The sequence below is a fragment of the Hippichthys cyanospilos genome, chromosome 1 (genome assembly GCF_059441005.1).
Source record: "Hippichthys cyanospilos isolate Australia breed blue-spotted pipefish chromosome 1, RoL_Hcya_1.0, whole genome shotgun sequence".
NCBI lineage: Eukaryota > Metazoa > Chordata > Actinopteri > Syngnathiformes > Syngnathidae > Hippichthys > Hippichthys cyanospilos.
In genome coordinates, this window is record NC_142369.1 from 36,382,382 (window position 1) to 36,407,484 (window position 25,103).

Sequence of the window (25,103 nt, forward strand, 5' to 3'; positions counted from 1 at the left end):
TGGGAGGCAGCCTGGTACACATGAAAAACAACTTTTGAACGGCTTCAAGAAATTCTACTCAACCATATGGCACTCAGTAGGGGAAAGCAGTGCACCATTACAATGTTTTATAGTAGTCAAATCTCGGGGGTTGAAATCACTTCTTCTTTCGGCTTTTTCCCTTCAGGAGTCGCCACAGCAAACTAACTGCCTGCATCTAAGCCTGTCTCCTGCTTCCTCTTCTCTCACTCCAACTACTTTCATGTTCTCTTTCATTCATCTATGAATCTAGACCTCCTGCTTGGCAATTCCAAATTGAGTATCCTTTTAACTATATATTCACTATCCCTTTTCCGGACATGTCTGAACCATCTTAGTTTGGCCTCTGACTTTATCTCCCAAAAGTCCAATAAGTGCTGTTCTTCTGATGTATTCCTCTCTTTTCCAGGGGCAACCTCCACCACTCTAGCTTCTCCTCCACCAGTTGCCTACTCTAACTACAGATCACAACGTCATCTGCAACATCATAGTCCATGGACATTCTTTTACAACTTCATCTGACAATCTGTCCATCACCATAGCAAACAAGAATGGTCTCAAAGCTGATCCCTGATGTAGTCCCAGCTCCACCTTGAACTCTTCTGTCACACCTACTGAACATCTCATCACTGTCTTATTGTACTCATACATGTCCTGCACTTTTCCTACATACTTCTCTGTCATTCCAAACTACCTCATACAACACCACAGTTCATACCTGGGAACCCAGTCATAAGCTTTCTCCAAATCTACAAACACACAATGCAGCTCCCTCTGAGAGCTCCATCTGCTTCAACTACTCATTACCATTACTTTATTGGATGGCTCATTAACTTCACTCCTCTGTGTTTACCACAACTCTGCACACCTCCCTTGTTCTTAAAAATGGACACCAGCACACTTCTCCTATATTCCTCAGGTATCTTCTCACTATGCACAAGCCTGTTTAAAAAAAAAAACAAAAAAAACATCATAAACTCCATTGCTACTTCTCCAAGACACTTCCATCCCTCTACAGGTATAATCAGGGCCAAGTGCCTTCCCACTCTTCATCCTCACCAATGCCCTCCTCATTTCATTGTTACTAATGTTTGCTACTTTATGTTCCACCACAGTCACCTCCGCTGGTCTTCGTACTGGCTCATTTTCCTCATTCGTCAACTGTTCAAAGTACTCTTTCCATCTTCTCATCAAACTACTGGCATCAGTCAGGACGTTTTCATCTCTATCGTTGATCACCCTGACCGCCTGCATATCCTTCCCATCTCTGTCTCTCTGCCTTGCCAACCCATATACTGTAGGTCAGTCTCTCCCTTCTTACTGTCCAAACCAGCATAAAAATCATCATAACCCCTTTGTTTGGCCTTTGCCACCTCTACTTTCACCTTATGTTGCAATCTCCATGTACTATCTTCTTTTTTCACTCCTTTCAGTGTCCCACTCCTTCTTAGCTAATCTTTTTCTCTGTATACACCCCTGGACCTCCTCATTCTACCACCGTGTCTCCTTATCTATTTTCCTTCCAGATGACACACCAAGTACTCACCGACCAGTCTCTCTGATCACATTAGCTGTACTTGTCCGGCAAACTGGAGGCACGTCTTGGCCATTAAGAGCCTGTCTCAATTCCTTCCTAAAGGTGATACAACACTCTTCCTTTTCTAGCCATTACCATTTTGTCTTCTTCTCTGTCTTCGGCTTCATCTTCATCACCATCAGACTCAGTCTACACACCACCTTCCTATACTGTCTGGTTACACGTTAACCTACCTACAATACTTTGCAGTCACTGATCTTACGATTGCATCGTCTACACAAGATGTAGAGTCATGACCAAATGTTTTGAGAATGACACAACTATCAATTTTCACAAAGTCTGCTGTTTCAGTTTTTATAATGACAACTTGCATATACTCCAGAATGTTATGAAGAATGATCAGCTCATCTGCAATCATTGCCCTCTTTGCCATGGAAATGAACTTTTATCACCAAAAGCACATTTGTACTGTATTTCAGCCCTGCCATAAACAGCCTATGCCATTTCAATGACCCACAGTTATCACACACATTAACATAGGTGTGGGTGTTGATGAGACAAGGCTGGAGATCACTGTCATGATTGAGTGACTGGACACTTCAAAAGGAAGATGGTGAATAACACCATTGTTCCTCATCTCAGTTGTTGTCAAATAGGCTCCTGGCCACCGAAGAAAGTCCAGCAACGCCAGGACCGTCTCCTGAAGGTGTTTCAATTGCGGGATCGGACCACCACCAGTGCAGAGCATGCTCAGGTATGGCAGCAGGTGTGAGTGCATCTGCACGCACAGTGAGGCCAAGACTTTTGGAGGGAGGACTGGTGTCAAGGACGGCAGCAAAGAAGCTACTTCCCTCCAGTAAAACATCAGGGACACATTGATATTCAGCAGAACGTACAAGGAATGGACTGTTGAGGACTGTGTGAAAGTCGTTTTCTCTGACTAATCCCCCTTCCAATTGTTTGGGGCATCTGGAAGAAGGTTTGTTAGGAAAAAATAAGGTGAGCGCTATCATCAGTCCTGTCTCATGCCAAAAGTGAAGGATCCTGAGACCAGAGAGCAACTTCTCTCAAACGTCCATGGGCAGTATGGTGATGAAGAATGTCTTTTCCAGCATGATGGTGCACCTTGCCATAAAGCAAAAGTCACAAAAAAATGGCTTGCGGAACTAAACATTAAGATGTTGGGGCCTTGGCCAGGGGACTCCCCAGATCTTAATCCCATTGAGAACTTGTGGTCAGTCCGCAAAAGGTGGGTGGACAATCAAACACCGACAAATTCTGCCAAACTCCAAGCACTGATTATGCAAGAATGAACTGCCATCAGTCAGAATTTGATCCCGAAGTTGATTGACAGCATGCCAGGGAGAACTGCAAATGTCTTGAAAAAGAAGGGGAAGTACTTTGTGCATGAATTCTGTGTAATTCTCAATATAAACTTTTGATACTTCGCAAATGCTTCTAATTGTATTTCATTATACCGTAGAAACATCTGACAAAATACTTAAATACCCTGAAACAGCAGACTTTGGGAAAATTAATAGTTGTGTCATTCCCAAAACATTTGGCCATGAGTGTAGTCTATGTATTTCTCAATCCACTTTATAAGGTCACCAGATGTTCATGCCTCTTCTGGAAGAAAACATTTACTACACCCATTTTAATCCTTTCTGCAAAATCAACCACTATCTGACCTTTACTGTGCCAACATGTCCATTGCAGTCTGCACCAATAATGGCTCTAATCTCTCGGGATGATTTGGTTCATTTTATCATGGTCAAGCCAATGGTTTTGTTTCCTCCCCAACTTTTATCCTATCTGTGGGGCATACCCACTCACATTGAAAATCGAACATTCTATTTCTTGCATTAGACTCATCACAGTCGGATACTCTTTTAACCTCCAGAACTTTCCCAACAAACTCCTCTTTCAAGATAATTACTACTCTATTTCTCTTCCCATCTACACCATAGTAGAATAACTTGAACCCTGCACCTAGGTTTCTAGCCTTGTTGCCTTTCCACTTGGTTTCCTGGACTCACAGTATAACTACCTTACTTCTCTGCGTCATGTCAACGAACTCTCAACCTTTTCCTGTCATTGTTCCCACATTCAAGGTCGCTAATTTCAACTCTATTGGCAGATCGGGTGGCGGTCCCCTGACTACAAAGAAATAACACTCCTCACCCCAACAAAGTCGACCTTAAGATTAAGCCGTGTGTTTTTTGTACCGGCCGTGGAACAGTGGACCAGCTCTTCATCCTTGAAAGGATTCATAGTCAGGCACATCAGTGCAGCATCAACAGCGACGTACTCTGTACCAGTCTGTCTTGGTAAAGAAGGAGCTGAGTGGAAAGGCAAAGTGCTCTATTTACAAGTTGAATTTCGTTTCTGCCGTTACCCATAGTAACAAACTGTGATCGTGACCGAAGGAACAAGATCCTGGATACACGCCGCTGCTCCTACGCGTTGAGAGGAGGAAATTTAGGCATCCTAACCAGATGAACGCCTCCCTAGTGAGATGTTCCCATCCATCCCTCTCATTTCCATCCCTTGTCTGTAGAGAACATGAAAGGAGATGCTCTCCCACTGATGGCCCTCTGTTGTTGAACTAGAGTGGAGCCTGTAGGTGACCAACCATGATAATAAGCAAAGTCTATACTTGAAATTCCAACGTATTACAAAAAGTAAAAGCTTCCCAAAGCTTTTCACCCTGACTGCTCCCCTTCAGCCACACTTCTTCACCCAGAGAAGGCTCTAAATATTGCTCTCAACTGACTGGCCAGGAAATCCGTCAATCTGCTCACCGATAGTCCTACAAGAACCGTAATTGGCTCCCGGCGCGATCGACCAATGAGGGCAAGAGTGGATTACGACTGGTCGATGTGTATAGTATATATACTTTTCACTTTCCAAAAATTCTGGTACCAACACACGCATGCATCGCATTTTTTGGGTTCCTACTTGGTGGAATTGACTATTTGCGGGGAGTTTCAGTCCCCATTCACTCAATTCAATGGCAGGGACGTAATCTCACATTTTTTAATTTTTTTTATTTTGTTTTAAACGTGAAAATACATTCCTGGCTTTGAATGAGTAACACTGTAATGGGTCTTACAAACAGTACAAAGTTAGAATATAACAGAACATGGCGCCCTCTGTGGCAAAAGTGTTTGTCTGCTCTTCTTATGAATGTTGGCTTTTACTAAATGGTAACTGGACTTTCACTTATACAGCGCTTTTCTTCCTTGGGTACTCAAAGCAATTTACACTAGCTAGTCATTTACCTACTGATAACCCAGCATCAGGAGCAATTGGGGGTTAGTGTCTTGCTCAAGGACACTTCGATATGGTCTTGCTAGTCGAGGGATCGAACCCACAGCCTCTCAGCTGGGAGACGACCACTCTGCCACCAAGCCATGCCGTCCCACTCTACCACCGAGCCATGCCGCCCCACTCTACCACCAAGACATGCCGCCCCACTCTACTTTGTTGTGCATTTTTGTGGTGGGCTGCATGCTGAGCTAACAGTTCATATTCGTACTCTGCATCTTATATATTCTTTATACTTAGTTTTTGACTTTCAGTAACTTGCTGTTTTTTTTGTTGTTGCTTTTTTTACAACATAAATGTGGACAGCAGTGTAAGAATCTCAATTTACGGAGAAACCTGTTTCTACACTATGCACATGACAAACACTTTGAATCCTTGGAAAGAAATAGAACATCCATCCATCCATCTTCTACCGTTGTTTTACGGGGTCAGGTCGCAGGGGCAGCAGTTTAAGCAAGGAAGCCCAGAGTTCCTTCTCCCCAGCCACTGCAACCAGCTCTTCCGGAAGGATCCCCAGGCAATCCCAGGCCAGCCGAGAGACATAATCCCTTCAGTGTGTCCTGGGTCGTCCCCGGGGCCTCCTTTCAGTGGGACAGGCCCAAACACACCTCACCGGGGAGGCACCCGGGGGGCATCCTAACCAGATGCCTGAACCACCTCAGCTGGCTCCTCGCAACGCGAAGGAGCAGCAGTTTGACGCTGAGCCCCTCCCGGATGACCGAGCTTCTCACGATATACCTAATGGAGAGCCCGGACACCCTGCAGAGGAAACTTTCGGCTGCTTGTATCCGGGATCTTGTTCTTTCGGTCACGACCCACAGCTCGTGGCCATAGATGAGGGCAGGAAAGTAGATCAAGTGGTAAACAGAGAGCTTTGCCTTTCGGCCCAGCTCTATCTTCACCAAGACAGACTGGTGCAGAGCCCGCATGACAGCACACGCCGCACCAATCCGTCTGTTGATCTCACACTCCATCCTACCCTCACTTGAGAACAAGAACCCGAGATACCTGAACTCCTCCACTTGCGGCAGGACCTCATCCCCGTCCCGGAGAGGGCATTCCTCCCTTTTCCGACTGAGGACCATGGTCTCAGATTTGGAGGTGCTGATCTTCATCCCAGCCGCTTCACACTCGGCTGCGAACCGCTCCAGTGAGAGTTGGAGGTCACGGCCTGAAGAAGCCAACAGCACAACATCATCCACAAAAAGCAAAGATGCAATGCTGAGGCTCCCAAACCTGAACCCCTCAATGCTTCGGCTGCGCCTGGATATTCTGTCCATAAATGTAATGAACAGAATCGGTGACAGGGAAGCCTTGGCGGAGTACAACCCTAACTGGAAACGAATTAGATTTACTGCCGGAAATGCGGACCAAGCTCTGACATCGGTCATACAGGGAAGGAACAGCCCGTATCAGGGCGTCGGTACCCCATACTCCCAAAGCACCCCCCACAGAGATTCCCGAGGGACACGGTCGAACGCCTTCTCCAGATCCACAAAGCACATGTAGACTGGTTGGGCGAACTCCAATGCACCCTCGAGGACCCTGCCGAGAGCGTAGAGCTGGTCCACTGTACCACGGCCAAGACGAAAACCACACTGCTCCTCCTGAATCTGAGACTCGGCTTCCTGACGGACCCTCCTCTCCAGTACCCCTGAATAGACCTTATCGGGGAGGCTGAGGAGTGTGATTCCTCTGTGGTTCGAACACACCCTCCGGTCCCCCTTCTTAAAAAGGGGGACCACCACCCCAGTCTGCAATCCAGGGGCACTGTCCCCGATGTCCACGCCATGTTGCAGAGGCGTGTCAGCCAAGACTGCCCTACAGCATCCAGAGCCTTCAGGAACTCCGGGCGGGTCTCATCCACGCCCGAGGCCTTGCCACCAAGGAGTTTTTTGACCACCTTAGTGACCTCAGCCCCAGAGATGGGAGAGTGCACCTCGGTGCCCGATGCCATGCTTCCTCAGAGGAAGACGTGGTATTGAGGAGGTCTTCGAAGTATTCTGCCCACCGGTCCACAATGTCCCGAGTTGAGGTCAGCGGTGCCCCATCTCCACTGTACATAGTGTCAATGGTGCACTGCTTCCCCCCTTTGAGACGCCGGATGGTGCACCAGAATTCGCTTTCCATGGCCTCACCGAATTCCTCCCACACCCGAGTTTTCGGCGATCGCCGAAGCCGCACTCCGCTTGGCCAGCCGGTACCTGTTAGCTGCCTCTGGAGTCCCACAGGCCAAAAAGGCCCGATAGGACTCCTTTTTCAGCTTGACGGCATCCAACCAGCAGGTTCAGGGAAGGCCGCCATGACAGGCACCGACCACCTTACGGCCACAACTCCGATCAGCCGCCTCAACAATGGAGGTGCGAAACCCTAAACCTATGTCACCCGCCTCCCCCGGGACGTGGGAGAAATTCTGCCGGAGGTGGGAGTTGAAACTCCTTCTGACAGGGGACTCTGCCAGATGTCCCAGCAGGCCCTCACAATACAATTGGGTCTGCCAGGTCTGACCAGCATCCTCCCCCACCATCGGAGCCAACACACGACCAGGTGGTGATCAGTTGACAGCTCCGCCCCTCTCTTCACTCAAGTGTCCAAAACATGCGTCCGCAAATCCGATGATACAACCACAAAGTTGATCATCGAACTGCGGCCTAGATCTCCAGGTCTCACTGTCATTCCCCACGTGAGCATTGAAGTCCCCCAGCAGAACGAGGGAATCCCCAGAGGGATCGCCCTCCAGCGCACCCTCCAAGGACTCCAAAAAAGGTGGGTACTCTGAATTGCTGTTTGGTGCATAGGCACAAACAACAGTCAGGACCCGTTCCCGCACCCGAAGGCGGAGGGAGGCTACCCTCCCGTCCACTAGGGTAAACCCCCATGTACAGGCGCTGAGCTGGGTGGCAAGGAGAAAGCCCACACCAGCTCTGTGCCTCTCACCGCGGGCAACTCCAGAGTGGAAGAGAGTCCAACCCCTCCAGAGAGGATTTGTACCAGAGCCCAAGCTGTGTGTGGAGGCGAGTCGGACTATATCTAGTCAGAACTTCTCGGCCTCGCACACCAACTCAGGCTCCTTCCCCACCTGAGAGGTGAGATTCCATGTCCCAAGAGCTAGCTTCTGTAGCCGGGGATCGGTGCACCAAGGTCCTCGCCTTTGGCTGCCGCCCAGCTCTCTTTGCACCCGACCCCTATGGCCCCACCCACAGGTGGTGAGCAGAATGCCTTTATTTTCATTGCATATAAGATAGTAGGTATCCATCTATCCATCCATGTATTTTCTCGAGCCGCTTATCCTCAGAAAGGTCACGGGCTTGCTGATGCCTATCCCAGTTGGCTTCGATGCATAGGCAGAGGACACCTTGAACTGGTTGCCAGCCAATTGCAGGGCACATAAAAACAAACAACCATTTACACACCTAATCACACTTAAGGACAATTTTAATGTCCAAAACAACTGTTATGCATTTTTTTTGGCGTGTGGGAGAATGCCAGGGCTCGAGGAGAACATACAAACTCCACACAGGAAGGCCAAAGCAAGGTGGATAAGAACTTGGGGTCCTGAACTGTGAGGCGGACCCACTGTGACACCAAGCCGCCGGGGATACAACAAAATTGGGATGACGTGGAATCTAAGTCTATTTGCGTCATGACATTTTTATACATCAGGATTCAATTGGGGTACCATATTGCACATAACCCTTCTTAAAATTATGTAATTGGATATATTCCAAATATTTGAGAAATTTTGACAACGAGACATCAACCTGAATATTGGCTGCAAGTACATGGAGTCATTGACTGCATGTAAACATAATAAATGTTACCTGATGCTCGTGATGTTCAACTCCTCGATGACTTTTCTTGGAAAAAGAAATCTTGAGCTACTGTCTCCACTTGGGCTATTAGAGACAATGAACACCAGAGGGTATCGGCTGACCTTCACAAAGTACCTTGAAGAAACGCAGAGCATAAATTGAACCTAAACATGTTAATATAGTTAAAGACCATAATCTTCATTCGAAACAGTTTAAAAAGTTATAAATTTTCAATGACAAAAATGTAGTGATTCTCAAAGTTGTGTATTTATCTATTCTCCAGGGTTGTCACTACATCATGAAACATATAATGTACAGTAATAAATTATGAAAACAAATATCCTCACAATAAATTATTAATTGGATTTCCATAAGCTCTTGCAAAATACAGAAGGTTACCGTCACGTTCCATAAAAGTGAAAATCAAAACAGTACAAAAAATTAAAACCAACTCAGAGATAGACGATTAATACAACAATGTTATTGAATAATAATACAAGTAACCATGATAAGGATGAAGATATATTTCGAAAAGCCATCAAACAAAAACAAAAATGCTTTCAAAGTCACGTGTTTGGTGCACAATCATTTACCGTACACAGTGCAAACAATTTAACCCTAGTGTACACATGCACGCTCAGTATAAGCCTTCTTACTAATAATCGTGCAAGACCATGGATTGGGGGAATATACAGCATCTCTCTGTCCAACGCATACCCTCATTTCCACATCCTTGAGTGACACCATGATACTCATGTTTTTTGAGCCTTCCAATGTAACAAATCATATAGGTCAGAGGCAGCATGGTGAATTGCCAGCAATCTGCACTCACCTCAGAATATCATGCAGGTCACTAGGCTTATGGTAAAACTGGTTTGGGAATTCCTGCAGCGGAAAATGCAAGGTTAAATACACTTTGCAGAGTAAAAACCCCTAGTATAGACAACCTAGACTAACCATAGGAGAACAACAATACACAAATGTCATGTTTTGATGTAATTCAAGTTTTAGTGTCCACAATATTTGTATACAGTACTCCCTCGCTGTATCGCGGTTCATCTTTCACGGGTTCGCTGCTTCATGGATTTTTTACAGCGTGGATATATATTTTTTACAGCGCATTGTGCTCTGAATTCTGAATGGCTCAGGAGCTTTACTGTTGTCTCGAAATAAAATATCGACACTGTACTGTATTGTTTTTTTCACTTGTCAATTTATTACAAAAGGCAAGAGGATCCAAAAGCTTGCTTTCGTCTCCTGTGTCTCTCCTCTAACTGCCGTGTGCAAACATGCTAGTAAGCACATTGATTGACAGCTTGGTCTCTGGGAGCCGATCACGTGACTCGTAGGCGTGCCGAGAGCAAACGCACACACTATGTAAACACAGACAGCAATGGAGAAATGCACAGCTTTGGAAATCTGACTTTTACCTAGATTATTTTTCTAATAAATTGAAATTTCAAGCGTATTGTTATAAAATAAGAGGCTTCACTTTAATTTGATGTCCGGGCATATCCGTTTATAAAAATCTTCTTGCTCAGAAAAAAAAAAAAAAAAAGAGTTCACAATTAGTCATAACTACGTGCGGGTCCAGGACGAAGAGGCATAGCTGGGACTGTGAAATACGTGAGTGACAATGTTTCCAACTTTGTATTACTATATTAAAAGGATTGTTTTAAAAAAATTTCGGGCTTTAAAACAGGTTTTGATTTTTGGTTGTATTCTATAGTTTAGTATTGCATTGTAAAATAATAAAAAAAATAAAGCTGGCTACTTCACGGATTTCACTTTGCGCGTTATTTTTGGAACGTAACCCCCGCGATAAACGAGGGATTACTGTACTCTTTTTCCCATTTTTTTAATAAATTGCAACATATAAAAATCATTTAGTTTTAAATTATATAACTCTATTTTTCTGTTTTATTTTTCAATTTAAAAAAAAACATAATCCAAACAAAATAAAAGACAAAACTACTTGACATCCTTTGCTCAAAACTCTTGTCAAACATGATATTAACACAAGTTACTGTTTGGTTACAGTGCATAGCTAACAGCGCATAGTACTAATAGCTGATTGCAAACAAAAAGTTGTGAGTGGATGCACATTTACCATATTGAATGCAGTTATAGTACAACCATATATTGACCAATTTTATAATGCGTGTCATATATTTGAACATATACGTTTCAAAGAAAACTTAAAAATTTCTCCTTTAACCGGAAGATAATCTTAATTTCAGCTATCATTTTTTATAATAAACAGGAGAACATAGGCAGATTTAATTGAAAATACAATATACGGGAGGTAAAAAAGGGATTTTGAAGGTTTTGTGCAAAGATGTATTGAAAGGAAAATTTCAAGTTTGACCTTTTTTTTTTTTTTTTGCTTGTATGAGCCCTAAAAAAACTAAGTAAGAAAAACTTGAAAATGTTTTTGATGACAACAAAACACAATGCATTTTAAAGAATTAACAAGTCATCCACTTCATCCAGGTTGCAACAGCAGCAGCTCTAGCAGCCCCTTTCAGAAGCTGAGACTTCCCTCTACCAGGTCAATTTGTCCAGCTTCCTAGGAGGACCCCAGGTGTTTCCAGGCCAGGAGTCATAGTCTCTAGAGTGTGACCTGGGTCATCCCTGGGCCCTCCTCCCATTGGGACATGCCCGGACAACCTCCCCAAGGAGGTGTCAGGGAGGCATCATCTCATCAACCACAAGTAGCAGCGATGCAATGCTGAGACCACCAAATCGGCCCTACTCAATGCTTTGGTTGCACCAAGCAATTCTATTCACGAAAGTAACAAACAGAATTGGTGACAAAGCCTTGGCAGAGTCCAAACCTCACTGGAAACAAATTCAAACTAGAGCTGCAAGCAGCTATAAAGGGCCCTCGCAGACCTGTGCACGTTGGGGTATGAACAGCTCGGGGTATGAACAAGAACTATGAATGATGAAAAATTAGTTGTAGATGACTTCAATGCAGAACTCTTATCAAGTTTGTAAAATTTAGAAAAGGTGGGATTGTGTGGGTTGAATTACTGCAGCTTTTATTGTTACAGTTGTGTGACTTTGCACTGCCGTATAGGCCACGCCCATTATCGAAACATTGTACTATTTCGTGGAAGGCATTAGGCGTGGCCAATGGCTTTTCAGACATTATTTAAGGGATATCACTTCAAGGAGCTCAGCAGAGTACATAAAAATGTAAAGGAATTGCTATATTTTTTGCTGCCACTAGGTGGCGCTCGTACTATGATAAAAAAAATAGGCTTGTACGTGTGTTTCACATTGGACACCCATCCCATATAAGAAGTTTTGCAAATATCAGATCGTCTAGGTCCAATTACAGCAACTTTTACCGTTTTGGCGAGAAATCGGACTTTGAGCTGGCATAGAGGCCACGCCCTCTATGGAAAAGTCATAAAAGTTGAGAACATTCATTTTCCACTCTGTCATAGCTTTTCTGACCACTTTTGAGTTCATTTAGTCAAACAGGCATTGCACAGCACATGAAAGTGAAAAAAATTAGATTTTTGTCCGCCACTAGGTGGCACTGTAAATGATTTGGAAGTTTAAAATATAGCTGTAATAGGGCATGACTTTTAAAGTCCCTGCAGAGTTTCACATGGTTTGCTGCTGAAACAGCTGAGTTATTAAGGTTTTTGTCACTCTCGGCGAAGGAAATATTCAAAATAATTTGAAGCTCCGCCCACATCTTACAAGTCATGGAATCTTCACAATTTTTGGCATATTTGTGCCGCTATATCTGCTAATAGTCCATGCCAATGTAGAAGTTAATGGGGTGAACCGTTTAAGAGAAAAAGGCACTAGTTTTAGACCAGCTAATGTCTAAGAATGGGGCAAAATTGCACATTAAAAAAAATCCTAACAATTATTCTGTACATCCTAGCACATCACTTCTATTGACTTTTTTGTAGGTCTTACAATCCTACATATGCTTAAAAAAATTTATCGCTGTAGGTCAAACCAAACAGGATTGACTCCAATCTTTCAACTGACATTTTTTGCAGCCACTAGGTGGCGCTAGCTTTAAACTGGAGTATGTTAGTCAATGTCTACAGGAATAGATTTTCTTCCAATGTGTGGAATTGTGAGAAGATCAGATCATCTGGGTCAAATTACAGCAGCTTTTATTGGTCCAATAAAGCTTCGGAAGGAAAATGGACGTAGAGGCCACGCCCATTATCGAAACTTCGTAAAATTTGGTGGAGGTTAGCACGGCTGTCTAGAGGCTTGTCAGACTTAATTTCAGCGATATTACTTCAAACGGCTTACCTAAACACATAAAAACGTTTAAAAAATGCTATATATTTTTGCCTGCCACTAGGTGGCGCTCGCACTATAACAAAAAATATGTTGATAGGTGTATTCCGCATTGGAAACTCATTAAATATATGAAGTTTAGAAAAGATAAGACTATCTGGGACCAAACACAGCAACTTTGTTCGTTTTGGCGAGACATCAGACTGACATTTTTGTTTGCCACTAGATGGCCTTATAAGCAATTGAAGATTTTTTTAAACACTTGTGTTAAGGGCTTGAGTTTCCATGTGTCTGTGAAGTTTCAGATTTTTCCAAGCTTGTAAAGCTGAGTTATAAAGGTTTGTTTCACATGTGGCAAAGTAATCATCAAAGGCATAATATAAAGCCCCGCCCCCAACATATTTGTTGGCGGATCGTCACAAAAATTTGAACAATTGTGCCTCACAGTCAGATAAAACATCACAGCAAATTTGAAGTCGATCGGGTCAAGCGTTTGGGAGAAAAAAGGAGCAGTTCGGGACCTGCAAATGAGCAAAAACGGGCCAAAAGTGCACATTCAAAAATTCATAACTCTCTTTCTGTACATCTGAGCACATGGCTCGCGCTGACTTTTTTGTAGGGCTCGAGGTCCTACAAAAGGCTAAAAATTTTTGGAGATCTAGGTCAAACGGGCCGGGAGTGAGAGGCTATTTTCCACTCATAAGGCCATTTTGGGGCCAATTACAGCCACTTTTTTCGTTTTGGCGAGTCATCTGACTTTGAGGTGGCGTGCAGACTACGCCCATTATCGAAAAGTCGTAAAATTTTAAAATCTTAATATTCCATGTCTTAATGATATTCTGACCAATTTTCATTTGTTTTACTAAAACAGAATGAGCACAATACATGAAAGTGTAAAAAATGACATTTTAATCAACCACTAGGCGGCGCTAGTAGGTATTTAAAAAAACTTTTTTTGAAGGAGTTAAAGACATAAGTTTCCATGTATCTATGAAGTTTTAGATTTTTTAAGCTAGTACATCAAAGTTATTAAGGTTTATGTCACTTGGCGAAGGAAAAATTGAACACATCATTTGAAGCCACGCCCCTATCATATATGTCAGCGGATCTGCACCAAATTTTGCCCAGTGGTGCCCCTATGTCTAATTATAGACCACAGCAAATTTGAACGCGATTGAGTAAAGTGTTTAGGAGAAAGAAGGAGCGGTTTGGGACCTGCAAACGTGCAAAAATGGGCCAAAAATGCACATTCAAAAATTCATAACTCTCTTTCTGTACATCTGAGCACAAGGCTCGCGCTGACTTTTTTGTAGGTCTCTAGGTCCTACATATGCCTAAAAATTTTCGTAGCTCTAGGTCAAACGGGCAGGGACCAGGTGCACTTTTTCGACCTTAGGTGGCGCTGCAGAGCCATTTTTTTTGCATTGTTTTGGGAAACACAAAAATATCCAATTTTTCACCGGGCCCGACAAATGTGCAAATTTTGGTGACTTTTCGTGCATGTTTAGGCCCTCAAAAATGGAAAAGCGCTGCACAGTAAATAATAATAATAACTAGAGCTGCAAGCAGCTATAAAGGGCCCTCGCAGAACTGTGCACGTTGGGGTATGAACAGGTCGGGGTATTAACAAGGACTTTGGACAATGAAAAAGTAGTTGTAGATTACTTCAGTGCAGAACTCTTACCAAATATGTAAAATTTAGACAAGGCGGGACAATGTGGGTGGAGGTACTGCAGCTTTTTTGTTCCAATTTTGTGACTTTCAATGCCATATAGGCCACACCTACTGTCGAAACATCGTACTGATTTGTGGAGGGCATAAAGCATGGCCACTGTCTTTTCAGAAAACATTTAAGGGATATCACTTCAAGTGGCTCAGCAGAGTACATAAAAACATTAAGGATTTGCTATATATTTTGCTGCCACTAGGTGGCGCTCGTACTATGATAAAAAATAGGCTTGTAGGTGTGTTTCACATTGGACTCCCATCCCATATATGAAGTTTTAAAAATATCGGATCATCTAGGTCCAATTACAGCAACTTTTACCGTTTTCGCGAGACATCGGATTTTGAGTTGGTATAGAGGTCACGCCCTTTATTGAAAAGTCATAAAAGTTGCGAACCTTAATGTTCCAATGTGTCATAGCTTTTCTGACCATTTTTGAGTTCATTTAGTCAAACAGGCATTTCACAGTACATAAAAGTATAAAAAATGAGATTTTTGTCCGCCACTGGGTGGCGCTGTAAATGATTAGAAAGTTTATCACATAGCTGTATTATTGCATGACTTTTAAAGTCCCAGGAAAGTTTCAGATGGTTTGAAGCTGTCATAGCTCAGTTATTAAGATTTTTGTCACTCTTGGCGAAGGAAGTATTAAACATAATTTGAAGCTCCGCCCCCATCTTTTATGTCAAGAGATCTTCACGATATTTGAACTATGTGTGCCCCTCAGTTGGATAATGATTTTTGCCAAAGTTGAAGGTAATAGGGTGAATCGTTTAAGAGAAAAAGGCACTAGTTTGAGACCAGCTAATGTCTATGAATGGGACAAAACTGCACATTAAAAAAATTCATAACAATTTTTCTGTACATCCTAGCACATCACTTCAATTGACTTTTTTGTAGGTCTTACAGTCCTTCATTAGCCTACAAGGTTTCATAGCTGTAGGTCAAACCAAACAGGATTGACTGTAATCTTTCGACTAATGACTTTTTTTGCAGCCACTAGGTGGCGCTAGCTTTAAACTGGAATATATTTTTGTCGCTATGTTCAGGAGAATATTTTTATCCAATGTGTGAAACTATGAGAAGATCAGATCATCTGGGTCAAATTACAGCAACTTTTACTGGACAGATAAAGCTTCGGAATGAAAATGGTCATAGAGGCCACGCCCATTATCGAAACTTCGTAAAATTTGGTAAGGCCATAAGGCCATAAGGCCATTTTGGGGCCAATTACAGCCACTTTTTTCGTTTTGGCGAGTCATCTGACTTTGAGGTGGCGTGCAGACTACGCCCATTATCGAAAAGTCATAAAATTTTGAAGCCTTAATATTCCATGTCTTATTGATATTCTGACCAATTTTCATTTGTTTTACTCAAACAGACTGAGCACAATACATGAAAGTGTAAAAAATGACATTGTAATCAACCACTAGACGGCGCTAGTAGGTATTTTAAAAAACTTTTTTTACAGGTGTTAAAGACATAAGTTTCCATGTGTCTATGAAGTTTTAGATTTTTTTAAGCTAGTACATCAAAGTTATTAAGGTTTTTGTCCCTCTTGGCGAAGGAAAAATTGAACACATAATTTGAAGCCACGCCCCTATCATATATGTCAGCAGATCTGCACCAAATTTTGCCCACTTGTGCCCCTATATGTGAATATGGACCACAGCAAATTTGAAGGCGATTGAGTAAAGCGTTTAGGAGAAACAAGGAGCAGTTTGGGACCTGCAAACGTGCAAAAATGGGCCAAAAATGCACATTCAAAAATTCATAACTCTTTTTCTGTACATCTGAGCACATGGCTCACGCTGACTTTTTTGTAGGTCTCTAGGTCCTACATATGCCTAAAAATTTTCGTAGCTCTAGGTCAAACGGGCCGGGACCAGGTGCACTTTTTCGACCTAAGGTGGCGCTGCAGAGCCATTTTTTTTGCATTGTTTTGGGAAACACAAAAATATCCAATTTTTCACCGGGCCCGACAAATGTGCAAATTTTGGTGACTTTTCGTGCATGTTTAGGCCCTCAAAAATGGAAAAGCGCTGCACAGTAAATAATAATAATAATAATAATAATAATAACTAGAGCTGCAAGCAGCTATAAAGGGCCCTCGCAGACCTGTGCACGTTGGGGTATGAACAGGCCGGGGTATGAACAAGGAGTATGAACGATGAAAACTTAGTTGTAGATGACTTCAGTGCAGGACTCTTACCAAATATGTAAAATTTAGACAAGGTGGGACAATTTGTGTTGAGTTACTGCAGCTATTATTGTTACAGTTTTGTGACTCTCAATGCCGTATGGGCCACACCCACTGTGGAAACATCGTACTCATTTGTGGAGGGCATAAGGCATGGCCCCTGGCTTTTCAGAAAACATTTAAGGGATATCACTTCAAGGGGCTCAGCAGAGTACATAAAAACGTTAAAGATTTGCTATATTTTTTTCTGCCACTAGGTGGCGCTCGTACTATGAGAAAAAATAGGCTTGTAGTTGTGTTTCACATTGGACTCCCATCCCATATACGAAGTTTTAAAAATATCAGATCGTCTAGGTCCAATTACAGCAACTTTTACCGTTTTCGCGAGACATCGAATTTTGAGTTGGCATAGAGGCCACGCCCTTCATTGAAAAGTCATAAAAGTTGAGAACCTTAATGTTCCAATGTGTCATAGCTTTTCTGACCATTTTTGAGTTCATTTAGTCAAACAGGCATTTCACAGTACATAAAAGTATAAAAAATGAGATGTTAGTCCGCCACTGGGTGGCGCTGTAAATGATTTGAAAGTTTATCACATAGCTGTATTATTGCATTACTTTTAAAGTCCCAGGAAAGTTTCAGATGTTTTGAAGCTGTCATAGCTGAGTTATTAAGATTTTTGTCACTCATGGCAAAGGAAGTATTAAACATAATTTGAAGCTCCGCCCCCATCTTTTATGTCAAGAGATCCTCACGATATTTGGACTATGTGTGCCCCTCAGTTGGATAATGATTCATGCCAAAGTTGAAGGTAATGGGGTGAATCATTTAAGAGAAAAAGGCACTAGTTTGAGACCATCTAATGGTTAAGAATGGGACAAAACTGCACATTAAAAAAATTCATAACAATTTTTCTGTACATCCTAGCACATCACTTCTATTGACATTTTTGTAGGTCTTACAGTCCTTCATTAGCCTACAAAGTTTCATAGCTGTAGGTCAAACCAAACAGGATTGACTGTAATCTTTCGACTAATGACTTTTTTTGCAGCCACTAGGTGGCGCTAGCTTTAAACTGGAATATATTTTTGTCGCTATGTTCAGGATAATATTTTTATCCAATGTGTGAAATTGTGAGAAGATCAGATCATCTGGGTCAAATTACAGCAACTTTTACTGGACAGATAAAGCTTCGGAATGAAAATGGTCACAGAGGCCACGCCCATTATCGAAACTTCGTAAAATTTAATGGAGGTCAGCAAGGCTCTCTAGAGGCTTGTCAGACTTAATTTCAGCAATATTACTTCAAAGGGCTCAGCTAAACACATAAAAACGTTTAAAAAATGCTATAGTTTTGGCTGCCACTAGGTGGCGCTCACACTATAGCAAAAAATAAGTTGATAGGTGTATTCCGCATTGGGAAGCCATCAAATATGTAATGTTTAGAAAAGATAAGACCATCTGGGTCCAAATACAGCAATTTTGTTCGTTTTCGCGAGAAATCAGACTGACATTTTTGTTTGCCACTAGGTGGCCTTATAAGCAATTTAAGATTTTTTTAAACACTTGTGTTAAGGGCTTGAGTCTTCATTTGTCTGTGAAGTTTCAGATTTTTCCAAGCTTGTAAAGCTGAGTTATAAAGGTTTGTTTCACATGTGGCAAAGTAATAATCAAAGGCATAATAAAAAGCCCCGCCCCCAACATATTTGATGGCGGATCATCACAAAAATTTGAACAATTGTGCCTCATAGTCAGATAAAACATCACAGCAAATTTGAAGTCGATCGGGTCAAGCGTTTGGGAGAAAAAAGGAGCAGTTCGGGACCTGCAAATGAGCAAAAACGGGCCAAAAGTGCACATTCAAAAATTCATAACTCTCTTTCTGTACATCTGAGCACATGGCTTGCGCTGACTTTTTTGTAGGGCTCGAGGTCCTACATAAGGCTACAAATTTTTGGAGCTCTAGGTCAAACGGGCCGGGAGTGAGAGGCTATTTTCCACTCATAAGGCCATTTTGGGGCCAATTACAGCCACTTTTTTCGTTTTGGCGAGTCATCTGACTTTGAGGTGGCGTGCAGACTACGCCCATTATCGAAAAGTCGTAAAATTTTAAAACCTTAATATTCCATGTCTTAATGATATTCTGACTAATTTTCATTTGTTTTACTCAAACAGACTGAGCACAATACATGAAAGTGTAAAAAATGACATTTTAATCAACCACTAGGCGGCGCTAGTAGGTATTTAAAAAAACTTTTTTTAAAGGTGTTAAAGACATGAGTTTCCATGTGTCTATGAAGTTTTAGATTTTTTTAAGCCAGTACATCAAAGTTATTAAGGTTTTTGTCCCTTTTGGCGAAGGAAAAATTGAACACATAATTTGAAGCCACGCCCCTATCATATATGTCAGCGGATCTGCACCAAATTTCGCCCACTTGTGCCCCTATGTGTGAATATGGACCACAGCAAATTTGAAGGTGATTGAGTAAAGCGTTTAGGAGAAACAAGGAGCAGTTTGGGACCTGCAAACGTGCAAAAATGGGCCAAAAATGCACATTCAAAAATTCATAACTCTTTTTCTGTACATCTGAGCACATGGCTCGCGCTGACTTTTTTGTAGGTCTTTAGGTCCTACATATGCCTAAAAATTTTCGTAGCTCTAGGTCAAACGGGCCGGGACCAGGTGCACTTTTTCGACCTTAGGTGGCGCTGCAGAGCCATTTTTTTTGCATTGTTTTGGGAAACACAAAAATATCCAATTTTTCACCGGGCCCGACAAATGTGCAAATTTTGGTGACTTTTCGTGCATGTTTAGGCCCTCAAAAATGGAAAAGCGCTGCACAGTAAATAATAATAATAATAACTAGAGCTGCAAGCAGCTATAAAGGGCCCTCGCAGACCTGTGCACGTTGGGGTATGAACAGGTCGGGGTATGAACAAGGACTATGAACAATGAAATAGTAGTTGTAGATGACTTCAGTGCAGGACTCTTACCAAATATGTAAAATTTAGACAAGGTGGGACAATGTGGGTGGAGTTACTGCAGCTTTTATTGTTCCAATTTTGTGACTTTCAATGCCATATAGGCCACACCCACTGTCGAAACATCGCACTGATTTGTGGAGGGCATAAGGCATGGCCACTGGCTTTTCAGAAAACATTTAAGGGATATCACTTCAAGGGGCTCAGCAGAGTACATAAAAACATTAAGGATTTGCTATATTTTTTGCTGCCACTAGGTGGCGCTCGTACTATGATAAAAAATAGGCTTGTAGGTGTGTTTCACATTGGACTCCCATCCCATATATGAAGTTTTGCAAACATCAGATCATCTAGGTCCAATTACAGCAACTTTCACCGTTTTGGGGAGACATCAGACTTTGAGTTTGCATAGAGGCCACGCCCTTTAATGAAAAGTCATAAAAGTTGAGAACCTTAATGTTCCAATGTGTCATAGCTTTTCTGACCATTTTTTAGTTCATTTAGTCAAACAGGCATTTCACAGTACATAAAAGTATAAAAAATGAGATTTTTGTCCGCCACTGGGTGGCGCTGTAAATGATTTGAAAGTTTATCACATAGCTGTATTATTGCATGACTTTTAAAGTCCCAGGAAAGTTTCAGATGGTTTGAAGCTGTCATAGCTGAGTTATTAAGATTTTTGTCACTCTTGGCGAAGGAAGTATTAAACATAATTTGAAGCTCCGCCCCCATCTTTTCTGTCAAGAGATCTTCACGATATTTGGACTATGTGTGCCCCTCAGTTGGATAATGATTCATGCCAAAGTTGAAGGTAATGGGGTGAATCGTTTAAGAGAAAAAGGCACTCGTTTGAGACCAGCTAATGTCTAAGAATGGGACAAAACTGCACATTAAAAAAATTCTTAACAATTTTTCTGTACATCCTAGCACATCACTTCTATTGACTTTTTTGTAGGTCTTGCAGTTCTTCATTTGCCTACAAAGTTTCATAGCTGTAGGTCAAACCAAACAGGATTGACTGTAATCTTTCGACTAATGACATTTTTTGCAGCCACTAGGTGGCGCTAGCTTTAAACTGGAATATATTTTTGTCGATATGTTCAGGAGAATATTTTCATCCAATGTGTGAAATTGTGAGAAGATCAGATCATCTGGGTCAAATTAGAGCAACTTTTACTGGACAGATAAAGCTTCGGAATGAAAATGGTCGTAGAGGCCACGCCCATTATCGAAACTTCGTAAAATTTGGTGGAGGTCAGCAGGGCTGTCTAGAGGCTTTTCAGACCTAATTTCAGCGATATTACATCAAAGGGCTCAGCTAAACACATAAAAACGTTTAAAAAATGCTCTATTTTTGGCTGCCACTAGGTGGCGCTCGCACTATAACAAAAAATACGTTGATAGGTGTATTCCGCATTGAAAACCCATCAAATATATGAAGTTTAGAAAAGATAAGACCATCTGGGACCAAACACAGCAACTTTGTTCGTTTTGGCGAGACATCAGACTGACATTTTTGTTTCCCACTAGATGGCCTTATAAGCAATTGAAGATTTTTTTAAACACTTGTGTTAAGGGCTTAAGTCTTCATGTGTATGTGAAGTTTCAGATTTTTCTAAGCTTGTAAAGCTGAGTTATAAAGGTTTGTTTCACATGTGGCAAAGTAATCATCAAAGGCATAATATGAAGCCCCGCCCCCAACATATTTGTTGGCAGATCATCCCGAAAATTTGAACAATTGTGCCTCACAGTCAGATCAAACATCACAGCAAATTTGAAGTCGATCGGGTCAAGCGTTTGGGAGAAAAAAGGAGCAGTTCGGGACCTGCAAATGAGCAAAAACGGGCTAAAGGTGCACCTTCAAAAATTCATAACTCTCTTTCTGTACATCTGAGCACATGGCTCGCGCTGACTTTTTTGTAGAGGTCGAGGTCCTACATAAGGCTACAAATTTTTGGAGCTCTAGGTCAAACGGGCCGGGAGTGAGAGGCTATTTTCCACTCATAAGGCCATTTTGGGGCCAATTACAGCCACTTTTTTCATTTTGGCGAGTCATCTGACTTTGAGGTGGCGTGCAGACTACGCCCATTATCGAAATGTCGTAAAATTTTGAAACCTTAATATTCCATGTCTTAATGATATTCTGACCAATTTTCATTTGTTTTACTCAAACAGACTGAGCACAATACATGAAAGTGTAAAAAATAACATTTTAATCAACCACTAGGCGGCGCTAGTAGGTATTTAAAAAAACTTTTTTCAAACGTGTTAAAGACATAAGTTTCCATGTATCTATGAAGTTTTAGATTTTTTTAAGCTAGTACAACAAAGTTATTAAGGTTTATGTCACTCTTGGCGAAGGAAAAATTGAACACATAATTTGAAGCCACGCCCCTATCATATATGTCAGCGGATCTGCACCAAATTTTGCCCACTTGTGCCCCTATGTGTGAATATGGACCACAGCAAATTTGAAGGTGATTGAGTAAAGCGTTTAGGAGAAACAAGGAGCAGTTTGGGACCTGCAAACGTGCAAAAATGGGCCAAAAATGCACATTCAAAAATTCATAACTCTTTTTCTGTACATCTGAGCACATGGCTCGCGCTGACTTTTTTGTAGGTCTCTAGGTCCTACATATGCCTAAAAATTTTCGTAGCTCTAGGTCAAACGGGCCGGGACCAGGTGCACTTTTTCAACCTTAGGTGGCGCTGCAGAGCCATTTTTTTTGCATTGTTTTGGGAAACACGAAAATATCCAATTTTTCACCGGGCCCGACAAATGTGCAAATTTTGGTGACTTTTCGTGCATGTTTAGGCCCTCAAAAATGGAAAAGCGCTGCACAGTAAATAATAATAATAATAATAATAATAATAATAATAATAATCTGGAGAAAAACAAGAGGGCTCTCGCAGCGGTAGCTGCTCGGGCCCTAATAATAATAATAATAATAATAATCTGGAGAAAAACAAGAGGGCTCTCGCAGCGGTAGCTGCTCGGGCCCTAATAATCTGGAGAAAAACAAGAGGGCTCTCGCAGCGGTAGCTGCTCGGGCCCTAATAATAATAATCTGGAGAAAAACAAGAGGGCTCTCGCAGCGGTAGCTGCTCGGGCCCTAATAATCTGGAGAAAAACAAGAGGGCTCTCGCAGCGGTAGCTGCTCGGGCCCTAATAATCTGGAGAAAAACAAGAGGGCTCTCGCAGCGGTAGCTGCTCGGGCCCTAATAATAATAATAATAATCTGGAGAAAAACAAGAGGGCTCTCGCAGCGGTAGCTGCTCGGGCCCTAAAAATCTGAAGAAAAACAAGAGGGCTCTCGCAGCGGTAGCTGCTCGGGCCCTAATAATCCGGAGAAAAACAAGAGGGCTCTCGCAGCGGTAGCTGCTCGGGCCCTAATAATAATCTGGAGAAAAACAAGAGGGCTCTCGCAGCGGTAGCTGCTTGGGCCCTAATAATAATAATCTGGAGAAAAACAAGAGGGCTCTCGCAGCGGTAGCTGCTCGGGCCCTAATAATAATAATCTGGGGAGGAACAATAGGGACCTAGCAGTGGTCACTGCTCGGGCCCTAATAATAATAATAATAATAATATTAATCTGGGGAGAAACAATAGGGACCTCACAGTGGTCACTGCTCGGGCCCTAATAATAATCCGGAGAGGAACAATAGGGACCTCGCAGCGGTCGCTGCTCGGGCCCTAATAATAATAATAATCTGGGGAGGAACAATAGGGACCTCGCAGTGGTCACTGCTCGGGCCCTAATAATAATCTGGGGAGGAACAATAGGGACCTCGCAGTGGTCACTGCTCGGGCCCTAATAATATCGCAGGCATGATTGTCAAAGCTTGTTCAAAAGACATTTGGGACCATTGGCGGGCTATTGATTTTCTGTTTATCAATTCCATGTGTTGAAATTAGGTTCAACGTCCAAAATTTACGTTGCACAAAGTGATGCAAAAAGACCTATTTTGAGGATATTTCTAAACTCATGTTTCATGTGCATATAACTGAAGTGAGAGGGTTTTTCTAGTTCTTTTTCTGTTTTCTTTTCTGTATCACTGTTCTCGTTTCTGTATCACTGATGAACAACAATGTTCCCAAGCACTACTTGTAGTTACAAATACAAACAGCAGGAGGTGGTATTGATGAGACAAGTTGGTTGGAAAAGTCATGGAAGTTTTTTTTCTCCACCTACCTCAACCAATATGAGGTTCATGCTTGGAGAGTGTGCATCACCTATCATCTTTAGGCAGTTATATTTGCTGGCCCTGAGGAGAAACTCTTGGAATTGGGCTGATTGTGTGGTAGTGCAGAAGGTGTTTGTCATCCTGTCTAAAACATAACAAACACAGAGAAATCAGCATTCATTGAAACCAGGTGGACTATGGATTGCTTTGACTTCTTCAACTGTCAAAATAAACCTTTTCATCTAAAAATTCCATGGTCAACGTTGGTTTCCAAATTAATGTGGGATGCACGAACATTGACATGAGGTATTGATACCTGATTAATGTATCAAATTTTATGAAAGCAGCTCAGTGGCGCAGTAGTTAGCATGTCAGCTTCACAGCTCAGGGACCCCAGTTCAAATCCACCTCACTCTAGCCTTTCTCTGAGGAGTTTGAAGGTTCTCCCCAAGCCAAGCACTCCGGCTTACTCCCACAATCCAAAAACTTGCATGGCAGGTGTACTGGACATGCAGTACTTAATTGTCCTTCGGTGTGTTTAGCTGCGTGAATACTTGATCGTCTCTGTGTGCCCCGCAATTGGCTGGCAAGGGTGTGCCCGAACTCAGCTGGGATAGACAGCAGCAAGCCTGCAAACCTTGTGAGGATAAGCGGCTCTAAAGAATGGATGGATCGCGGGAAACGTGGCTAACATTATCACATTCTACTATCACGGAGGATTTTAAGTGATATATATATATATATATATATATATATATATATATACACACACATATATACAGTCGGCCCCCGGTTTACGAACACCCTCTTTTACGAACATTTCGACTTACGAGCGTGGACCGCGGAGTATTTTGTCCCCCACTTACGAACAAACCTTCCGTCTTGCGAACAATACGACATGCCGGACATTGTATTTGTACATTTAATTTCTCTTTGCTACGTGAACTAAATCAGAAGTTGACGCTCAACACAGCAACGTTGATGAGCTATTGCTCTTAAAATGTCACAGTCACTGTCTCAGTCACGGTGTCA

At 42.3% G+C, this 25,103-nt stretch overlaps 1 protein-coding gene and 1 pseudogene across 10 annotated transcripts in view; one reads left to right on the top strand and one right to left on the bottom strand.

The window, feature by feature from the left end:
- rad17 (RAD17 checkpoint clamp loader component) overlaps positions 1 to 25,103 on the bottom strand; it is a 166,528-nt gene that overhangs the window by 41,611 nt on the left and 99,814 nt on the right. For all 9 annotated transcript variants that reach the window (XM_088409576.1, XM_088409568.1, XM_088409534.1 and 6 more), the window contains 3 exons: positions 24,080 to 24,216; positions 9,530 to 9,582; positions 8,707 to 8,832 (listed from right to left, as the gene is read on the bottom strand). In XM_088409576.1, the coding sequence (XP_088265702.1) occupies positions 8,707 to 8,832; positions 9,530 to 9,582; positions 24,080 to 24,216 (316 nt within the window). The remainder of the gene's footprint in view (positions 1 to 8,706; positions 8,833 to 9,529; positions 9,583 to 24,079; positions 24,217 to 25,103) is intronic.
- LOC148430244 (uncharacterized) lies at positions 725 to 7,751 on the top strand (annotated as a pseudogene). The gene is made up of 4 exons (XR_015866189.1): positions 725 to 1,657; positions 2,198 to 2,321; positions 7,171 to 7,245; positions 7,684 to 7,751. The product of XR_015866189.1 is annotated as an uncharacterized LOC148430244 (transcript).